Genomic DNA, 22,780 nt, shown 5'->3' on the forward strand with positions numbered 1-22,780 from the left:
CTGTGAGTCTTACATTTTCTACTTCGCCACTCCTTATAAGTAATTGTATAAGTCGGTTCAAAGTCGGGCGCAGGGAATTTATACCGTGTGCAATGCGGTCAGGCCTGTTGAAGCACGTTTGTATTGTGACTAACCTAAAGAATGAGGCGATCTTTCGTTTTGCATTAAGTCACTGGAAGGTTATCGTTTCTAAGTGGTGGAGTTAGAGATTCAGTTAAAAACTCGCAGCGAGCTAATAGGGAAGTACAGAGGCTACGACCATATCTAAACCATACCTGCTGACGACACACAAATCCTGTGTGCATTACACTGTAAGAGTTTGTGTAATGAGTGCCATTACATCCCTCTTTCTCACGAGCAACTGCAGTGTTCAAACGATGAGAGACAGTGTACTAGAACTCATTTGATGGAAGGCGGGGTGGGGTGGGGGGGACATGTGTGTGTTGTGGGGGGGGGGGAGGAGGAGGAAGGGGGGGGGGTAATGGGAAGATGTGCAGGAGCACTGAAGATGCTTTTTAATGGAAGATGAGTTAAATATTAATATGTCGACTACGTTGTACCCATTACAACAGAGCATTGGGTCAGCTGGACAAGGATGGCGTAATGAAGTGACCTTGGTCTTTTTAAGGAACTATTCTGGCGTTTACCAGGAGCGACTAAAAAAATTACAGGAAAAAATGAGGAGAATGAGGAGGGTGGACGGTCACTTGAACGACATGCCACCGAACAACTTAGAAATAGCATTTCTTTACCTTTGTTTTACTATTTGTAAGAGTTATTGTTTTTGTAATTTCTGTTGATTTCGCTGTGGGTACCTGAATTGTTATTGCATAGGAAAACCCTACGTATTTAGCACGTGTGTCACTATTATTACTACGAGAATCTATACATTCCAGGTCGGAACGCCGGTTTGATTTGGTGATCATGGAACGACTGCCGTATCAGTGTTATTACGGTGTGGTCCATAAAGTTGGTTCACCTCCGTTGGTCGGGTTTCTAACGCTGCCCGCCATGCTACCGGCTTACTACGCCATAGGGAACCCAATAAACCCAGCTTACCTACCAGACGTCTTCATCGGTTACAGCGACCACATGAATTTCTGGCAAAGGCTGTACAACACTTACTTCACCTTGAGGTTCCTCGATTATTGGCAGAGAACTGTATTGCCTGCTCACGAGGCCATCATGAGGGAACATTTTGGCCCGGAACCACCTTCCGTTTACGAAGTGGAACGCAACTTCAGTATGCTGATTGTAGCTGCCCATTTCAGCGGGCACTATCCGAGGCCAAATGTACCGAACGTGATTGAAGTCACGGGACTACACGTAGAAGATAAAGTGAAGCCTCTACCGAAGGTAGGTGCAATATTTTTTTATTTTATCTGTGGCCATCCCTTTCGCTCTCCCTGTTCTTCTCCGCCTATCCGCTCCTCTCTCCACAAGATCAACCCCATACCAATAGGAAGATGCTGGGTCTTTCCCCCATAGTATTATTTTCCAGTTAGAATGTAGTTTGTTTGAAATCGGTCAAGTAGTTTAGGAGGAGCTTTTAACACGTGGATTTCCCCGCGCACGCAAATGTCGCAAATATTTAACATACTTCACACATATTTGTCCACCGAGGTCACTTGTTATCTCCAGCGAATCTTTCCATGCTGTTTCCTTTTAACGCAGCTCAATATTTATGATACTGTACCTCCAGAACTGTGTGTCGTATAATGATATAATTTTGTAGGTACATTCATCGGCATAAGTGGATACTACCTGCGAAACATGTTGCGAATATAATCAGTAGCAAAGAAGTAATAAACTGAAAAGTCATGCATCATGCGTCAGTGTTTCACGCACCTCAGTAATTATGAGGTCATCTCTTCTGAACTATATGTAGTAAAATATTACAATTTTGTAGGTACATTCAGTGGTATATGAGAATAGTGTCTGAAAAATGTGATGAGAATACGTTAGTAGTAAAGAAGTAATAAATTAAAAGCTCATCGCTGACATGGCAGATTTACGTTATGAACAGCGAAGATTTAGTACGCGTAAACTTTTTTCCTTTCGTTTTTTCCTGGTGGTGTCAGCGAGTAAAAGTTTCTTAAAGGTTTGAAACTTTGTGTTAAGTCTGTTACAGGTCACTAACTGCTCTCATTCTCAGATACTGGATGAATATACTCTGGCTATTAGCATGTCATGGGCTACACTGCTTTTTCACCCACACCATCACCCTTGAATCGTAGGTGGTTCATACTCACAGACAGTAAGTGTTAGGTACCAAGTTTGGCTGAAATCGGTCCATTGGTTTAGGAGGAGATGTGGAACATACATTCATTTTTATAATGTGTGTGGATATAAGAATGCAATATTTTTTCACGATCATTATTATCATATTCCTTTTATTTAAGTTCTAACACCCCACCCGTCACTTAGCTGGTTTTGGACTGTGTTCACCCCAACTAATTGACTAACAGATCAACAGAGAGTGCAACACTGCCGCAATATCGGATAACGCAAAAAAGTAATATGGCCCTGTGACTCCTGATTGAACTGCGGTGGCAGTGTTGACATTAATTTATTCAGAATTGATCACTTTTAATTAAAAGGGGTACACATTGATGTTATATTCAGCTATTGAACACCAGATGCAAATGTTGAACAAAAAATTAAGAAAGTGACTTGGGATTTCAACTACTTGATTGAAAACAGATGCAGTCGATTAGCACAAATTTATTTTAACTCCCGACCTTCAATCATCACATTACAAGACTCTCCTATCAGGCACTGGTAATAAATTGCGTTTGCGTGGAGTAAAGTGCGATAACTCAAAAGTAATTCCTATTGACTGACCCACGCGTAATGCGAAGTGCGAGAAGAATTGTACAATACACGGCCCATGAAACCCTCGTGGAAACTTTGCCGATGTGATCCAACAAATTAATCAGTGGCCAGAGCGGGCGCAATATCACCGAATACAGCGTGGCGGAGCGGCGTCGTTGTGTGGACGTCGGCCGCCCTCATGGTGCTGCAAGGATGCGCTCATCTATTCACTCCTAGCTATCTTGCTCAGTACATAGCTGAACCAAAACTTTCTATCTCCAAGCTCAATCGTTCCATTTGCTAAGTCCTAAACTGCAGAGATGCCCACTCTTTCTCAGGCAAGGTGAGTCAAGAACGCCACGTCCGCACTCTAGGCAAGCTGGGAACGGAAGACCTTTACGGAGACCTCTCACAGTTCGCTCTTCGCCTCGGTTTCCCCTCCAGCAAAATCACTTACGCCAATTGCAGCGCAAGTCGCGTTAATTATGCGTCGCTTCCCAGTGCCGACCAATGCCTGCTCTGGGAAGTGAACAAATTCCCACAAAATTTGCCTTCCTCTCAACTTCTGTTATTTAGCTCCTCCCAGGCCACCCATCAAGGTTAGCGTCTGCACAAACACCAATTTTTCCGGAGTTCTGACTCCCAGGAGAGTACTTCAAATTCCTCGGTCCTACGTTCCCATCGGAGGCCAGTGTATTTCATTCTGTCGCTCTTCACCTGATTTACTTCAGACTCTGTGGACCGTGAATTCAGCATGAAGTTGCTATGGTCACGAACACGCATATTTTGACCTCTGTTGACCGCTCCACCATAGCTTTGCGCAGCTTTCTCGCATGTTTCACTGAAAACGGGACGACGGGCATTTATGAACAGGCGTACTAGTTCTCTGTCTGCTTCCCAGTACACCAGTATGGAGTCAGGGTCAACCACCCCCTCACTGTCACTCATCTTAAGGCGGCTGGAGGCCGCGCCCCGTTACCGCTTTCTCAGAGCTTGAACCGCCCTAAGCTGCCTATTGTCGCTTCCCTTAGCCGCTCCCCCGGCGGCCACGGTCAATTCTGTGTACTTCCCTGGGGTAAACTAGCCTCCAGTAAATCGACGCGTTTCCACAAAGTTTTCATGTCGTGTGAATTACTTTAAAACCATCACCTGACATTAATTATTCCAATACGTCCATACTATACCCTCTACAAGATGCATTGTGCCTTGTCAGTCATTTTTGTTCAGCCCTACTGTTCGTTCAACGTGAGTTAGGTGATCTTTAATGACTTCATGTAAGGGGCATAGTTCTTGCCATCTTACAAAGTTAATATTAGAAAGGTAAGTGAATTGTAGGGTCCAATTTAAATATTGAATATTGTTTCATATACAAGATCTCGATACCTATGATCACATCTGTGTTTTTAAAAGACGAATTTTTGGTTGGTGTTGGCATTTTAGCTTGTCACTTGATGATATCTTAAAAAAACCAAAGACAGGTTTTTCACGTAATAAATTATTACAGACATGAAAGTGTGCTATTTTTTTTCGCGACGGTTATCATAGTCTTCCAAGATGAGTTAATATCAGAAACGAGTTTTCATGTAGTGTGGAATTACTATTCGTAATACGCAATGCTCTTCAGGGGTGTTACGTTACATAAAACTAGTAACAGCTGTGTTGATTTTCTGTGAAGGATATCCAGAAGTTTCTGGACGAAGCTGAGCACGGAGTCATCTACTTCAACCTGGGCTCGAACGTCAGGAGCAGCGAGCTACCGGAACACAGGAGGCAGGCGTTCGTGGACGCCTTCAGAGAGATACCACAGAGGGTTGTCTGGAAGTGGGAAGACGACAACATCCCTGACATCCCAGACAACGTACTCGTGAGGAAGTGGCTCCCACAGCAGGGCATTCTGGGTAAACAACGTTATCTTATCCTGTGACTGCGTGGAAACAGCATATCAGAAGTCAAGCCTATGAGCTGATAAGATCTTCATACATTCGCTTCTACTAAATCTAACCATTGCGTTGCATAAACCAGAATTGGCAGATTCAATCTCAATGCAAATTCATTCAAGCTTCCAGAATGAGGTTTTCACTCTGCAGTGGAGTGTGCGCTGATATGAAACTTCCTGGCAGATTAAAACTGTGAGGACCGGGCGTGAGTCGTGCTTCGGTAGCTCAGATGGTAGAACACTTGCCCGCGAAAGGCAAAGGTCCCGAGTTCGAGTCTCGGTCGGGCATACAGATTTAATCCGCCAGGAAGTTTCATATCAGCGCACACTCCGCTGCAGAGTGAAAATCTCATTCTGGGAACATCCCCCAGGCTGTGGCTAAGCCATGTCTCCTCAGTATCCTTTCTTTCAGGATTGCTAGTTCTGCAAGTTTCGCAGGAGAGCTTCTGTAAAGTCTGGAATGTAGGAGACGAGATACTGGTAGAAGTAAAGCTGTGAGGACCAGGCGTGAGTCGTGCTTCGGTAGCTCATATGGTAGAGCACTTGCCCGCGAAAGGCAAAGGTCCCGAGTTCGAGTCTCGGTCGGGCACTCAGTTTTAATCTGCCAGGAAGTTTCATATCAGCGCACACTCCGCTGCAGAGTGAAAATCTCATTCTGGAAACATCCCCCCAGGCTGTGGCTAAGCCATGTCTCCGCAATATCCTTTCTTTCAGGAGTGCTAGTTCTGCAAGTTTCGCAGGAGAGCTTCTGTAAAGTTTGGAAGGTAGGAGACGAGATACTGGCAGAAGTAAAGCTGTGAGGACCGGGCGTGAGTCGTGCTTCGGTAGCTCAGATGGTTTAACACTTGCCCGCGAAAGGCAAAGGTCCCGAGTTCGAGTCTCGGTCGGGCACACAGTTTCAATCTGCCAGGAAGTTTCATTCAAGATTCATTAAATAAGATTACCCGTGATAAAACTTATAATTTAAATCAAAGCACAGTGGGAACATTTGTCGTTACGTAGGAATACCAGTTCTTTAAAAGCAACTGAATGTGCAGGGTGTTCGGAAATTCCCGTTACAAACGTCTAGGACTTGTGGAGGGGGGTGAGTACGGAGTATTTTGAACAGGAACCGGAAACTACAGTTTCTGTTGTACGACGGTTTCAATACAGACGTTTAACTCACCCACTTCTGCTTGAGGAATTGAATTAGGCGTGACGCAGTACAATTATCACGTAATAATAACGAATCAGCAGTTCATCACCTGCACATTTCTTTGTATTAACACTTAAAGATTAAGTGTTAACATTGTTAAAAAAAAGCAACATACCATACGAATAGAAGGCTACTGATACAACAGCGGCTCGATGTGGCGACCACCAACGCTGTCACAGATATTGTACCTACAGGCGTTCTGGTACAAACTCTCCATCCCACCTGGTGTCTCTTCAGTTTCTAGTGAAGCGGCCAGAACTCGTGCCAGCAGATCTTCCTCTGTCTCTACAGGCGTCTAGTCAATTAAACTTTGCATCTGATCCCACAAGAAGTAATCCAGAGGAGTTAAATCCTGCGATTGCGGCGGCCGGGCGGTCGGAACACCTCTGCCTATCCATCTTTAACCCTACCGTCTGTTTAGATGTCTCCGAGGCGCTCATGGGATGTGAGGTGGTGCACCATCGTGCTGCAACCACATTTCCTGACGGACGTCCAGTGGAACAGCTCCCAAGAACGGGTCCAATACGTTTCGTAGGAAGATAAAGTATTCAGGATCAGTTAAGTGGGAGGAGGTATCGTCACATCTGTACTGAAACCGTCGTAGAAAGGAAACGGTACATTTCCAGACATGGGTTCCTATTCAAAATATTATGTACTCACTGCCCTCTACAAGGCCTAGAAGTTTGTCACGGGAGTTTCGGAACACGCTGTATACGCAAAAAATTCGTACTGCTTAAACACAAAAACCACTTCATGTCGTCATTCATAATTTATAGACACTGACAATTTGTCACTAGATCGAACTTTCATTTATAATTTCACTTCATGTAACTTTTATTGAACTCAAAGTAGCGTTTCGATGGTGGAACCAATAGCCAAAAATATACAACCACAAATCCAAGAGTGAAGAGAGCTGAAGTAAAACTATTTGTTTACCATGACTGGTGACAGCGTAAGTACTAGTGCACTGTGGTAGTGCGGTTGATTATTATCTGAAGAAATTTCTTGACTATTGGTAGAGTGTAAGCTATAAATTGATGATTATACCACGTTTTCTTAGGTCGCTTTCTTGTCTCTCTGTCTATATGTTTCGTACAAATTTTTCAGCTGAATTTAAACTAACTTCCCAATTAGCTACGGGCATGAAATTTTAAACATAGCTCAGGACTGTATGACAATGCTATATTAGCTTGCTGTACTGTCCGGCGCGTGCTGGAAGACACCGTGTGTACCACTGCCGTTTACCGGTTTTCCTGTTAAGAGTCGCGAATGGTTTCCAGGATAATCGATTGCTGGTAAGCATCCGTGTGAGCTTGAATTCATCTATTTTTGCTCTCACGTTCTTTTTGAGAGGTATGCGTAGAAGGTGGCCACATACTGGTTGAGTCACGTGAAATGAAACTGGAATATACCTGATATTTACCAGATGTAACTGTTGTAATCTCGTCAAAATGTTTGAAATCTACTGAAAAATTTCACGCACGCAGGAAGCTGTAAGTATTTTTTTAAATAAAAACGAGTGTGTAATGTGCGACTCGTTTAACTCTGACTAACAAGTATAAATTAAATTTTCCAACCTCATAAAAATTCCTAACACGATACAGATTAAACTGAAAACTTGTAACCATGAATTTTTAATAGCTACGAAAATTCGTGAAAGGTTTAAAACGGAAAATGTGGGACAAACGCTACACGTAATCGACGCAAGAATATTTCATCTTCTTATTACAGTATTACACTACTTATAATCGATGCGTGAATCGATCACCTTCTTACTCTCATCTGTTGCATGCGCCCCGTGTCTTTCATTCAAAACTTGCATAACTGTCAAAAACTGACAATCATAAATTTCCAGAACTATCTGTATAGAGACAGGAATCTGTATGGGACCGCTGGCCGTTGTGGCGGAGCGGTTCTAGGAGCTACAGTGTGGAACCGCGCGACCGCTACGGTCGCAGGTTCGAATCCTGCCTCGGGCATGGATGTGTGTGCTGTCCTTAGTTAGGTTTAAGTAGTTCTAAGTCTAGGGGACTGATGACCTCAGATGTTGAGTCCCATAGTGCTCAGAGCCATTTGAACCATTTATATGGGGCCAGAATAATTTATTTTATAGTTTTAGTCCTGTATCTAGGGATGGTGTACTAAAGACTCATTTTTATCTAAGTACTTATTTTGTATATATGGACAGTATAATGTATCAAGCACACAACAATAATTTTATCCGTGCTTTGCCATATGAATCAGCTCCTTCATAAGAGCGGCTGAATTGCTTTAGCTTTATGATAAGAGGTGGTCAACCAAACAGCAGTCCCTTGAAAGTAGATCTTTTGTGTAAAAATCAGTTCAATTTATGGTTTGGTCTTCATTTCACCTCGTAATTGTGCAGGGTAGTACGAAATGGAGTGACACTACAGACAAGGGTGAGGAAACAACACATTATAACCTAACTCGTTCATGATGGTCAGAGCAAGAGAGTGAAACGAACTGCTTATGTTCCTGTTTGTTTATGAATAAAGTACATTTTAAGACAAAAAACCGACACACCACGAAGAGATTATCGGAGTGGGACGGAAGTCAGTAGATGTGATATGCATGTACGGAGAAATAAATGACTATAATTTCAGAAAAGAATTGGACAATTGATTGAAAAGAAAGAGCTTCACAAGTTGAACAAGTCAATAACGCGTCGGTCCGCCCCTGGTTATTAGGCAAGCATTTTATTCGGTGTGGCATTTACATGATGGCCGGCCGTTGTGGCCGAGCGGTACTAGGCGCTTCAGTCTGGTACCACGCGACCGCTACAGTCGCAGGTTCGAATCCTGTCTCGGGCATGGATGTGTGTAATATCCTTACGTTAGTTAGGTTTAAATAGTTCTAAGTTCTAGTGGACTGATGACCTCAGATAATCCATAGTGCTCAGAGCCATTTGAAACATTTTTTTTTTCAGGATGTTCTCCTGATGGATAAGGCTCCAAATTCTGCCCAACTGCCGTATTCGATCATCCCAATCCCGAGCTGGTTGAAGGGCCCCGGCCATAATGCTGCAAACGTTCCCAATTGGGAAGATATCCGGCGACCTTACCGGCCAAGGTGGAGGTTGGCAGGCACGGGGACAAGCAGTGCAAACTCTCGCCGTTTGTGGCCGGGGATTACCTTTCTTAAATGTAAGCGAAGGATTTGATTACCATGAAGGGCAACAAAACGGGGCATAGAAAGTCGTCACCGTACCGCCGTGCTGTAAGAGCTCTCCGGATGACCGTCAAAGGGGTGCTGCTGTGAAAAGAAATGCCTCCGCAGCCCACCACTCCTGGCTGTCGTATGGCAGGTGACACTCACGTTGGTACCCCGCCACTGCCCGCGGCATCTCCAGACACCTCTTCGTTGGCCATCGGGGCTCATTTCCAAGCGTAATTAGTCACTGAAGCCGGTTCTACTCCAGTCAACGAGATTCCAGACCGATGACGTGTCTGGAGACGCCCTGGACAGCGGCTGACTGTCGCCCGCCATACAGCCCGACAACCAGAAATGATGGTCTGAGCAGCCATTTCTTTTCCATAGCAGGACTCCTCTGTTGGGCATCCACGGCCACCTTACAGCGCAGCGATACGTCGACGATATTCTACGCACAGTTTTTTTTAATTTTTTTAAATTTTTTTTTACCCTTCATGGAAAGCTATCCTGGGCTTACCATTTCATCAAAATAATGCCCGCCCGCACACGGCCACAGTTTCTACTGCTTGTCCTCCTGCTTGCAAACCCTACATTGACCAATAAGGTCGACGGATCTCTCTCCAACTGAGAACGTTTGGAGCATTATGGACAGGGCCCCCAACCATCTCGGGATTTTAATAATCTAACGTGCCAATTAGACACAATTTGGTACGATATCTCTCAGAAGGACATCCAACAACTTGTCAAGCCGAATAACTGCGTGTGTAACGCCCAGAGGTGGGGTAATACGTTATTAACTTGCTCAGTTCGTGAAGCTGTTTTTCTGAATTTGCCATCACTTACTTGCCTGTATAGATGAGCATCACATCTACCGATTTACGTCCCATTCGGACAATTCCTTTCTTTCTCTTATAATGCACTTTGAGGATATCAGCTTGAGCAAACAATAGTTTACTTCAACACGTATCAGTGGTTTTCCACCGTCACATGTGGGTCGGTTTACTCGAAAATGGGAGCTATAATGAGAGGCATGTGCATCTGGACATGGTTTTCGTCATCAATCAAAGAATAATTCTTTCAAGAACTTGTTCTGTAAACCTAAAGAGCGATATTGACGTCTGACATCATGCATATAATATGTGATGAAAAGTATCCGGACACCTGACTGAAAATGTAGTACTGAAGATTCTGTGAAACCAGAATCAGATTCAGAGATGATTACAAGAAATTTGACCTCAGAAAATGTTGAGATAAGTAGAAATATGACTGAAAGTAATATGCCAGTCAGTGAACAGCTTGTAAGTCCCCATGAACTTGAGGGAAAAGAAGCCGCATCCTCTTCAAATAGCGTGCAGAATACTCTTGGCAATCGGCCGAAGTGGCCGTGCGGTTAAAGGCGCTGCAGTCTGGAATCGCAAGACCGCTACGGTCGCAGGTTCGAATCCTGCCTCGGGCATGGATGTTTGTGATCTTAGGTTAGTTAGGTTTAACTAGTTCTAAGTTCTAGGGGACTAATGACCTCAGCAGTTGAGTCCCATAGTGCTCAGAGCCAACTCTTGGCAATCAATCCCTTAGCAAGTCCGTGACACCCCCCATCGGCATGCTGGAATTAAATACGGTGTTGGCCCATCCTTAGCCTTGATGACAGCTTCCACTCTCGCAGGCATACGTTCAATCAGGTGCTGGAACGTTTCTTGGAGAATGTCAGACAATTCTTCACGGAGTGCTCCACTGAGTAGAGGTATCGGTGAAGTCTGGCACGAAGTCGGCGTTCCAAAATATCCCGAAGGTGTTCTATAGGATTCAGGTCGGGACTCTGTGCACGCAAATCCGTTACAGGCATGTTATTGTCTTGTAAGCACTCCGCAACAGGCCGTGCATTATGAACAGGTCCTCGATCGTGTTGAAAGATGCAATCGCCATCCTCGAATTGCTCTTCAGCAGTGGGAAGCAAGAAGTTGCCTAAAACATCAATGGAGTCGTGTGCTGTGATAGTGCCACGCAAAACAACAAGGGCTGCAAGCCCCCTCCATGAAAAATACGACCACAGCATAACACCAGTGCCTCCCAATTTTACTGTTGGCACTACACACGCTGGCAGATGACGTTCACCGGGAATTCCCCATACCCACACCCTGTCATCGGATCACGACATTGTGTACCGTGATTGATCACTCCACATAACGTTTCTCCACTGTTCAGTCGTCCAATGTTTACGCTCCTTAAACCAAGCGAGGCGTCGTTTGGCATTTACCGGCGTGATGTGTGGCCTATGAGCAGCCGCTCGACCATGAAATCCAAGTATTCCCACTTCCCGCCAAACGTTCATAGTACATGCAGTGGATCCTGATGCAGTTTGGAATTCCTGTGTAATGGTGTGGATAGAGCCTCTTCGACTGTCGGCGGTCTCTGTCAGTTAACAGACGAGGTCGGCCTGTACGCTTTCGTGCTGTACGTGTCTCTTCCCGTTGCCACTTCACTATAACGTCTGAAACAGTGGACCCAGGGGTGTGTAGGGGTGTGGAAATCTCGCGTACAGACGTATGACACACGTGACACCGAATCACCTGACCATCTGAGTTCCGCTGAGCGCCCCATTTTGCTTTCTCACGATGTCGAAAGACTATTGAGATCGCTGATATGGAGTACCTCGCAATAGGTGCCAGAACAATGCACCTAATATGAAAAAAACATATATTTTTGGGGGTGTCCGGATACTTTTGATCATACAGTGTAGATGCACTTGTTTCTCAGTGTAGCTTGCAACACCTTTAACGCTAAAGAAGATAAACTCACTGCCAATGTCTAGTTAGGTAAAAGTGGAAAGCTGAACTTTGCTTGAGGCAGCATGCTCAATGTATCTAACGTGTTAAGTTATTTCAAAGAGATAATTTATGAATATATTTTTTTACAGCCCACCCGAAAGTAAAGCTGTTCATCATGCAAGGCGGACTGCAGAGCCTGAACGAAGCAGCTTACCGGGCTGTGCCCCTGATTGTCACTCCGTACTTCTCTGACCAGACGCACAACTGTGCGAAGATAAACTCAGCAGGCATCGGCATCCGTATCTATTTGAAGGATATCAGCAAGGAGACTGTGCTCGACGCCATCAACAAAATTATACATGATCACAGGTACGAAAGTTTAGCGTAATCTCTAGTGAAATAATTCTGAGTTTAGTTGTAGAATGGACACTCATGACATATCGAAATGCACGATATGTTGGTATATGTAAGACCAGTGTGCTGTAGCGCATAGAACTACTGTGCGTCCCATGTACCGCAGACAGGTCTGATATATCGATTCAAGGTATCCAAACATCTTACTGAAGGGGCACTGAATACTCATTACTTTTTCTCTGCAAATGACTAATCAGAGATTTGTAGAGATTAAGAAAACCATGTAGTGAAACATGGTCGCCGGCCGTTGTAGCCGAGCGGTTCTAGGCGCTTCAGTCTGGAACCGTGCGACCACTACGGTCGCAGGTTCGAATCCTGCGTCGGGCATGGATGTGTGTGATGTCCTTAGGTTAGTTAGGTTTAAGTAGTTCTAAGTTCTAGGGGACTGATGACCTCAGATGTTAAGTTCCATAGTGCTCAGAGCCATTTTAACCATTTTTTTGAAACATGGTCAGTAGGAAAACCGGAACAGAAGAGTATCGAAGCATTTAAGATAAGGTGCTGCAGACGAATGTTGAAAATTAGGTGGACCGATAAGGTAAGGAATGAGGCGGTTCTGACAAGGAGACACCGACAAGGAGAAGGGACAGGATGATAGGACATCTGTTAAGAAATCAGGGAATGACTTCGATGGTACTAGAGGGAGCTGTAGAGGGCAAAAACTGTACAGGGAGACAGAGATTGGAAACATCCAGCAAATAACTGAGGACGTAGGTTGCAAGCGCTACTCTGAGATGAAGAGATTAGCACAGGATAGGAATTCGTGGCGGACCGCATCAAACCAGTCAGAAAACTGATGACCAAAAGAAAGAAAATAAGAAACCATCATTGTACTAACTCAGTGAGTCGTCGTGTAGGACTCTTTCCTCATGGTTTACCGTGAAGTTCTCGAAGTTTATGGCCCTCGAAAAGGCAGTATCGGCGCCGTCGAGTTCTTTGTTAAGAGCAATTGCACTTCCTGTGCTTCTGAGTGACGAAGCGGGAAGCTGTATTATTCAGTATAACGTTGACGTGGGATGCCACTATGATGTACTTATTTACTAAACACCATAACGATGGTAGGCAACGTAACTCCGGTTCGTTTCATTTTATAGGAGAAGTAAATAGGGTTTCTTAAAAAATATGTAAAGTGATACAGATAATGTTGCTCCATACAAGAAGCTAGTTACAGACAGGTTAGAGAAATCTATGCACTTTCAAATCTGTCTTTGACAATGGAGTTGCTGGTTATTGGAATTCCAAAGCTTTCATAGACTGATGGAGGTTGGGGATTTTCATTGCCTACCATCGATAAACTGATAATTTCGACAGAATTGATAACGATTTAAATGAAAATTAACACTTTGCTGGTGAGTATGGTCTTATGACAGAACTAGATCGGAAGACATCCAGTCGGCGACCGTCCGACTATGGCACGTCAGTGTGTACCTCGTACTTACACTCGTGATATTTCGTAGCCATTCGTACATTTTGGTTAGCTTAAACTTTGTCAAAAAAAAAAAATGGTTCAAATGGCTCTGAGAACTATGGAACATCTGAGGTCATCAGTCCCCTAAAACTTGGAACTACTTAAACCTAACTAAACTAAGGACATCACACACATCCATGCCCGAGGCAGGATTCGAACCTGCGACCGTAGCAGTCACGCGGTTCCGGACTCCAGCGCCTAGAACCTTCAGATAATGAATCCAATGAACTGATTGCAAAGAAGGTAACTGTTGCATCTTTATGCGGAATTAGTGTCAGTGACGTCAATGAATATCTCTCAGTACTGACGTTCGCCGTATCAAAAAGTCAAATTTGTGCCTATATTGAGCACCTGTACTGGGGACCTCTATATGTCTTATATTTCTGAGGCAGTTTTCTGAAACCCCGGAGGTATCTGTGAATAACCCTGTATTATGAACCACAGTGCCAGTAACATCGGTAAACGTACGTGATGATTGCAAAATGATGAAGAAAGAGGGTTCAGGAATTATTTTACATTGTTGTACTCAGAGTAAAAGCAGTATTGCTTTAATAGAAATCCTTTCCATTCGCTGTAAAGTACAGACTTGACGAATGAACATTTCGTTTCGTAGACATAGCATACAGGGTGACAATTATTGATCCATATGAAACAAAATCGTCATAACTTCTGAACGGTTTGCGTTAGGACGCTCAAACTACACGGTTGGCTGCGAAGCATGATGGGAATTATTAAGGGAATTAGTATCTGCATGTATGGTTTTGTTTAGCGACGAAGCCCACTTTCATCTGGATGGGCTCGTCAGTAAGCAAAATTGGCGCATCTGGGAGACTGTGAATCCGCATTTTGCGATTGAGAAGTCTCTTCACCCTCAGCGGGTGACTGTGTTCTGTGCAGTGTCCATTCACGGTCACAGTGACAACCGAACGCTACGTGAAGGTTTTGGAACATGCTATCATCCCCATTATCCAAAGCGACCCTGATTACGACAAGATGTGGGTCACGCAAAACGGAGCTCGACCCCACCGAAGCAGGAGAGTGTGTGGTGTCCTGGAGGAGCACTTTGGGGACCGCATTCTGGCTCTGTGGTACAGAGAAGCCACTGTCACAGGCCTCGATAGGTTGCCATATTCTTCGGATCTGAACACATGCAACTCCTTTTTGTGGGGCTATATTAAAGAAAAGGGGTACAACAATAACCCCAAAACCATTGCTGAAGTGAAAACAACCATTCAAGAGGTCATCGACAGCATCGATATCCCGACACTTCAGCGTACCATGGCAGAATTTCGCTATTCGTCTGCGCCACACCGTTGCCAATGATGGCAGGCATATCGAAAATGCCATAACCTGAATATCTGTAGTGACGTTTACATGTTGAATAAACTGTGTGCACGCCGTAGTTTATAACTAATTTACATTTTTAATGTTGTTGTTGTTGTGGTCTTCAGTCCAGAGACTGCTTTGATGCAGCTCTCCATGATAGTCTATCCTGTGCACTCTTCTTCATCTCCCAGTACCTACTGCAGCCTATATCCTTCTGAATCTGCTTAGTGTATTCATCTCTTGGTCTCCCTCTACGATTTTTACCCTCCACGCTGCCATCCAATACGAAATTGGTCTCCATGATAGTCTATCCTGTGCACGCTTCTTCATCTCCCAGTACCTACTGCAGCCTATATCCTTCTGAATCTGCTTAGTGTATTCATCTCTTGGTCTCCCTCTACGATTTTTACCCTCCACGCTGCCATCCAATACGAAATTGGTGATACCTTGATGCTTCAGAACATGTCCTACCAACCGGTCCCTTCTTCTAGTCAAGTTGTGCCACAAATTTCTCTTCTCCCCAACTCTATTCAATACTTCCTCATTAATTATGTGGTCTACCCATCTAGCATTTGTTGACTTAGAGAAAGCTTTTGACAATGTTGATTGGAATACTCTCTTTCAAATTATGAAGGTGGCAGGGGTAAAATAGAGGGAGCGAAAGGCTATTTACTATTTGTACAGAAGGCAGATGGCAGTTATAAGAGTGGAGGGGTATGAAAGGGAAGTAGTGGTTGGGAAGGGAGTGAGACAGGGTTGTAGCCTATCCCCGATGTTATTCAATCTGTATATTGAGCAAGCAGTAAAGGAAACAAAAGAAAAGGTCGAGTAGGTATTAAACTTCATGGAGAAGAAATAAAACATTTGAGGTTCGCCGATGACATTGTAATTCGGTCAGAGACAGCAAAGGACTTGGAAGAGCAGTTGAACGGAATGGACAGTGTCTTGAAAGGAGGGTATATGATGAACATCAACAAAAGCAAAACGAGGATAATGGAATGTAGCCGAATTAAGTCAGGTGATGCTGAGGGAATTAGATTAGGAAATGAGACACTTAAAGTAGTAATGGAGTTTTGCTATTTAGGCAGTAAAATAACTGATGATGGTCGAAGTAGAGAGGATACAAAATGCAGACTGGCAATGGTAATGAAAGCGTTTCTGAAGAAGAAAAATTTGTTAACATCGAGTATAGATTTAAATGTCAGCAAGTCGTTTCTGAAAGTATTTGTATGGAGTGTAGCCATCTATGGAAGTGAAACGTGGACGATAAGTAGTTTAGACAAGAAGAGAATAGAAGCTTTGGAAATGTGGTGCTACAAAAGAATGCTGAAGATTAGATGGGTAGATGACATAACTGATGAGGAGGTATTGAATAGAATTGGGGGGAAGAGGACCTTGTGGCACAACTTGACTAGAAGAAGGGATCGGTTGGTAGGACATGTTGTGAGACATCGAGGGATCACCAATTTCGTATTGGAGGGCAGCGTGGAGGGTAAAAATCGTAGAGGGAGACCAAGAGATGAATAGACTAAGCAGATTCAGAAGGATATAGGCTGCAGTAGGTACTGGGAGATGAAGCTTGCACAGGATAGAGTAGCATGGAGAGCTGCATCAAACCAGTCTCAGGACTGAAGACCACAACAACAACAACAACAACAACCCATCTATTCTTCAGCATTCTTATGTAGCACCATGTTTCGGAAGCTTCTATTCTCTTCTTGCCTAAACTACTTATCGTCCATGTTTCACTTCCATACATGGCTACAGTCCATACAAATACACTCCTGGAAATTGAAATAAGAACACCGTGAATTCATTGTCCCAGGAAGGGGAAACTTTATTGACTCATTCCTGGGGTCAGATACAGCACATGATCACACAGACAGAACCACAGGCACATAGACACAGGCAACAGAGCATGCACAATGTCGGCACTAGTACAGTGTATATCCACCTTTCGCAGCAATGCAGGCTGCTATTCTCCCATGGAGACGATCGTAGAGATGCTGGATGTAGTCCTGTGGAACGGCTTGCCATGCCATTTCCACCTGGCGCCTCAGTTGGACCAGCGTTCGTGCTGGACGTGCAGACCGCGTGAGACGACGCTTCATCCAGTCCCAAACATGCTCAATGGGGGACAGATCCGGAGATCTTGCTGGCCAGGGTAGTTGACTTACACCTTCTAGAGCACGTTGGGTGGCACGGGATACATGCGGACGTGCATTGTCCTGTTGGAACAGCAAGTTCCCTTGCCGGTCTAGGAATGGTAGAACGATGGGTTCGATGACGGTTTGGATGTACCGTGCACTATTCAGTGTCCCCTCGACGATCACCAGTGGTGTACGGCCAGTGTAGGAGATCGCTCCCCACACCATGATGCCGGGTGTTGGCCCTGTGTGCCTCGGTCGTATGCAGTGCTGATTGTGGCGCTCACCTGCACGGCGCCAAACACGCATACGACCATCACTGGCACCAAGGCAGAAGCGACTCTCATCGCTGAAGACGACACGTCTCCATTCGTCCCTCCATTCGCGCCTGTCGCGACACCACTGGAGGCGGGCTGCACGATGTTGGGGCGTGAGCGGAAGACGGCCTAACGGTGTGCGGGACCGTAGCCCAGCTTCATGGAGACGGTTGCGAATGGTCCTCGCCGATACCCCAGGAGCAACAGTGTCCCTAATTTGCTGGGAAGTGGCGGTGCGGTCCCCTACGGCACTGCGTAGGATCCTACGGTCTTGGCGTGCATCCGTGCGTCGCTGCGGTCTGGTCCCAGGTCGACGGGCACGTGCACCTTCCGCCGACCACTGGCGACAACATCGATGTACTGTGGAGACCTCACGCCGCACGTGTTGAGCAATTCGGCGGTATGTCCACCCGGCCTCCCGCATGCCCACTATACGCCCTCACTCAAAGTCCGTCAACTGCACATACGGTTCACGTCCACGCTGTCGCGGCATGCTACCAGTGTTAAAGACTGCGATGGAGCTCCGTATGCCACGGCAAACTGGCTGACACTGACGGCGGCGGTGCACAAATGCTGCGCAGCTAGCGCCATTCGACGGCCAACACCGCGGTTCCTGGTGTGTCCGCTGTGCCGTGCGTGTGATCATTGCTTGTACAGCCCTCTCGCAGTGTCCGGAGCAAGTATGGTGGGTCTGACACACCGGTGTCAATGTGTTCTTTTTTCCATTTCCAGAAGTGTACTTCCAGAAAGGACTTCCTGACATTTAAATCTATACTCGATGTTAACGAATTTCTCTTCTTCAGAAACGCTTCCCTTGCCATCGCCAGTCTGCATTTTATATCCTACTTCGACGATCATCAGTTATTTTGCTCCCCAAATAGCAAAACTCCTTTACTACTTTAAGTGTCTCATTTCCTAATCTAATTCCCTCAGTATCACCCGACTTAATTCGACTACATTCCATTATCGTCGTTTTGCTTTTGTTGATGTTCATCTTATATTCTCCTTTCCACGTTTTTTTATACAGTTCAATAATTGTCACCCTGCATCTGTAATTGTAGAGTGAGAAACGTCGTATTTGTGAGTGACGCTCCAGCCCATTTCCTTTGCAGTTACAAGGAGAGGATGGCGCAGTATTCTCGGCTGTTCCGCGAGCACCGCGAGCAGTCTGTGGAGACGGCGGTGTGGTGGCTGGAGTACGTGATCCGCCACAGGGGAGCGCCGCACCTGCGCAGCGCCGCCCTGGACCTCCCTTGGTGGCAGCTGCTGCTGCTCGACGTCATCGCCTTCGTGCTGGCCGCAGCCGCCGCCGCCGTCACCGCCCTCTGGTTCGTGGCCAAGAGGCTGCTGGCCGCCTTCACAGAGCGGACTCACAAGCTCAAGACCCACTGAGCCACGCCTACCAGCGACAACGTGCCGCGGCTTCATCTCCCGAGTTTCGACAAAAATACGAGGTTATTCGTAATTGTCTCAAGTGGACTGCTTGAAAACTAGGAAACCTGCACGAAACAGACACAGTGGTTATCGCGTCTCTACAAATTTTAGACCCACATTGAGTATTAATATGGGCACAACACTCGCATGCAGTTAATTGACACAAACACCCTGAGGTAACGCGGCGTCAGCAGGCTTTGGAAATCTGTTGGCTATTCCATGCAAAAATATCGAGCAGACGATTGGCCTACTCGTTCTTGCTGTGACACGCTTGCCCCTAGTGCGACGCTCTGATAGCTGCTATTTGATATTTTTTCGGTTCCATAATTCACTTACAGGATAACTTTCTTGTCCGCATACCTGTCTGTCTCACTGTGAAACTGTTAACAGCTCTTTTTCTCAAGAAAGGGTAAAGTTGAAATATAAGTGAAGTGCCTAGATCTGTGGTCCCTTGACGATGCAAGGAATTTAAGCTTCTAAGTCACTGTAGTCAGAAGATGTAGCCATCTATGTCACACATATTCATACTCCCAAACGTACTCATCAATACTTCCTGTTGACATAGAATCATGAAATTTCACAAAAAGTAAGGTTTCCTAGTAAATGTAAAGCAAATATCCAAAAATTAATTTGCAGTAGCATAACCGTTATTTTTTTCTTCCCGTCTAAGAGACGGAACGGGTAGACATACCAAGTTGAAATTTATGTCAAATTCTAGAGTCTACGGTCGTTTGGCGGTGTAAATAATCTGAGCTTCTACGTCAACGCAGTCAAAAGACGGCCATATTCGCTATATATTATCATACACGCAAACTCTCTATTCAAAGCTATGGATGAACTGTTTACACAGACCTGGTGGTCTATGGGTGAAATGCGAGCCTGGAACTCGACAGGGCAAAATCTCGGTCGGGCCATGGACTTTTCAGTCTTCTTTTTGACCTAGCTTTCCGATGAGTCGCCGCAAGCAACACGTGGCTTGGATTCCACGTTAAACTGTAGGCCCCCTATCATCGGTCGGCTAACTTGGCTAGGCGTTACAGACACGTAACTTGCCGAGGTGGCGTTCAATAGAAAGACTTGCACCAAGCCATTGAGTCACATGATATTGTTATTTTTATCTATAAACGTAACTAAGTTTGTAGTTATTATTATCCATAAACATAATTAAGTTTCTACGGAACCATCAGGGCACGGGTACTGTTCTCTGTGTCTTGTAGTTCTTGGGAAGTCGTCTTCTGAACAACCAGAGGTACATTTAATAACACAGTAGGGCATGACCAACCGAAACATATTCTCATATGTCGACTGCATTTTCTCGAAAAAGTTATTACCATTGTGATCTCTAGTCCTCAATAACTTGGAAGAAAATAACGGTACTTGGAAGTACTTTTGTTTAGTTAATTTACAGTGTGTTGTGCAAGCTACTATCATGATAAACTCGCAGCCTCTGATGTGAACACAGTTCAATAAAATTAGACATTGTGGCCAAATTGGCCGTATATCAACGTGCGGGCCAAGACATCTGTTCTGTTAACCGCAAATATTTGCCCGTCTCGATTTTCCTATATTGCGAGGAATATTACATAAAACAAAGTTAATCTTCACATCTCATTAATGGACAGCGCCGTGCTGATAAACAAGACGCTTAATGTGGACGCTGTTAAAATTCACATGAGTTGCTACATAATTTCGATACCTTTGACGGATGCCTTAAGGATGTGAGTTTTATGGCTTTGGGTACACCACTGCCTCTGAATTCTTCAACTGCCCTGTCCCCCCAAAGTCCCCTTATCTCTCACCACTCTCTGACTCCCTAACCTCTTCCCCTCTATCTCTTTCTCTTTTCGCCCCCCCCCCCCACTCACCCACTCTTACATATATACATTTAAAGACAAAAGACATTGACAGAAATGGCACAGTAGCTACTACCCTGCAAAAGCTCTGTGAATGACCAGTTTAACAACCCATATATATTCACTCATATTTAGGACTTCTGTGTATTCCCTAAATCGCATTAGGTGATTCTTAGAACGTTTCCCTAGTACGTCTAATTATTCCCCTCTTACTTGAACGTAATTCCTGCTTTGTCCAGTGTCTTTAGTACTTCCACCGTCTATAGGACGTTACAGTAGCAACAGCTGTGCAGCTGTTTCCTTACTGATCCGGTGAAGGTATGTAAGTAAAGTCACAGGACAAAAAGATAAGGGGATTTAAGATACATTTTTGTTTTAACACATCTATATCTTTTGGTAGATATAAAGGTAGTGTTACACATCTGTAGTTCATTACGCGTGATTTCGCATACAATTGAAGTCCCATGTTACCTTCATATAGCAATACTACAACTGTATAAAGTATATAAAGTAGAACAACAACTACCTTTTAAGGACTTATTGTGTCATATATCACTATGATATTTGTAACTTATTTTTCAGTTCCGTATACTTGTTAGTCAACTCAGTCAAATTTAGTTTACAAAAAATGGGATATCTGTAGCACTATCACTAATCCTAAATGTTATGTAATCGTAATTGTTATGCAAAGACTGTGATATTATTCGACTGTGATGCCATTATGTGTATGTTATTACTAAAATGACATGTAGTTTTAATAAACGTATTAATATATTTACTTTCGTAATACTTTGGTGTTTGTGTTTTGTCTTCATAGTGATCTCCGCTTGTACCGTCCCCACCAAACTTGTTTCTGTATGAAATTTAGCACAATTCTATCTCCCACTCTATAAAAGTTTACGTACTACCAACTCTGTGTACCCACAGACTGTTATCCAAGCAAAACTCCTATGCTGACCTTTGACTAAACTGAACCTAATCTGAATTGAACTTCTTGTATGATAAAAGAAAAAAACAAATAGGTTAAATATATTTCAATGTTTTTTCAATTTTAATCTGATAATTATATATATATATATATATATATATATATATATATATATATATATATATATATATATATATATATATATATATAGGGTTTCATACTAGAATGTCGTGTTCCCAGTTTGGCACAGCTTTGCCACAGGAAACACGAATGCGGTCGAAGACGTCCGTCTTCTGGTCGGCTCCTGATCGTTGTCAGAAGGAGGCTAGTTTTTTTGATACGCAAAGGCTTCTATTATTTGGAACAACCCGGATTTCTTTACGTAATCAGTATGAAATTTATAATCACCTAAGGGACCGTTAAGAATGAACAATAAAAAAATTGCATTTGCAAATGAAATCATTAATAAATGGGGCAGCTATGAGTTGTATATAAGACAAGGAGCGGCCTTCTGTCTACGACCAGGATGCCGCAGTATTCTCTGCTATAGTAAAGGCTGGTTGATATTTAGAAAAAAAATAAGAGATGGAGGTAAAAAAAATATAAAGGAAAAGAATAGAATAAGAAATCTGGTAAACACAAGCAATTAGGGCTTATTTATAAACAGTATAACTTACGTAAGTACTTTTCTAACTGTATGGTGCGATCAGATTTCAGCCTGTCCTGTGCTAGCTCCTTGGTTCACGTTTTTGTCACAAATTACACTCATTACTTTTCTCCTTCCTTCAAGACAATTCTTGCACCGTTCAACACCTTCATAACAATAACTCGTCGGTTTACAGTATCGAACATAAATTACTCGAATTTTATTAATTAATAATGTTGTCTGCACGCTGGCAAGACCGCTCACTTTTACGGCTTAAAGTCGACCTTCTTTACGCTTTCACATTACAAGCAGAAGTACGATAAAATCTGAAGATCTACAAAAGTTTTTACTGTCATCTTTTATTTG

General features: G+C 44.1%; 1 protein-coding gene across 1 annotated transcript in view; it reads left to right on the forward strand.

Annotated features, from left to right (window-relative positions):
• LOC126199061 (UDP-glucosyltransferase 2-like) overlaps positions 1-21,560 on the forward strand; it is a 37,387-nt gene extending 15,827 nt beyond the window's left edge. Inside the window, exons 4-7 of the mRNA XM_049935772.1 lie at positions 897-1,356; positions 4,490-4,712; positions 12,031-12,250; positions 18,666-21,560. Coding sequence (XP_049791729.1) covers positions 897-1,356; positions 4,490-4,712; positions 12,031-12,250; positions 18,666-18,945 — 1,183 coding nt within the window. The 3' untranslated portion in view covers positions 18,946-21,560. The remainder of the gene's footprint in view (positions 1-896; positions 1,357-4,489; positions 4,713-12,030; positions 12,251-18,665) is intronic.
• The last annotated feature ends 1,220 nt before the right edge of the window (positions 21,561-22,780 follow it).

Source organism: Schistocerca nitens, chromosome 8 (assembly GCF_023898315.1).
Source record: "Schistocerca nitens isolate TAMUIC-IGC-003100 chromosome 8, iqSchNite1.1, whole genome shotgun sequence".
NCBI classification, from domain to species: domain Eukaryota; kingdom Metazoa; phylum Arthropoda; class Insecta; order Orthoptera; family Acrididae; genus Schistocerca; species Schistocerca nitens.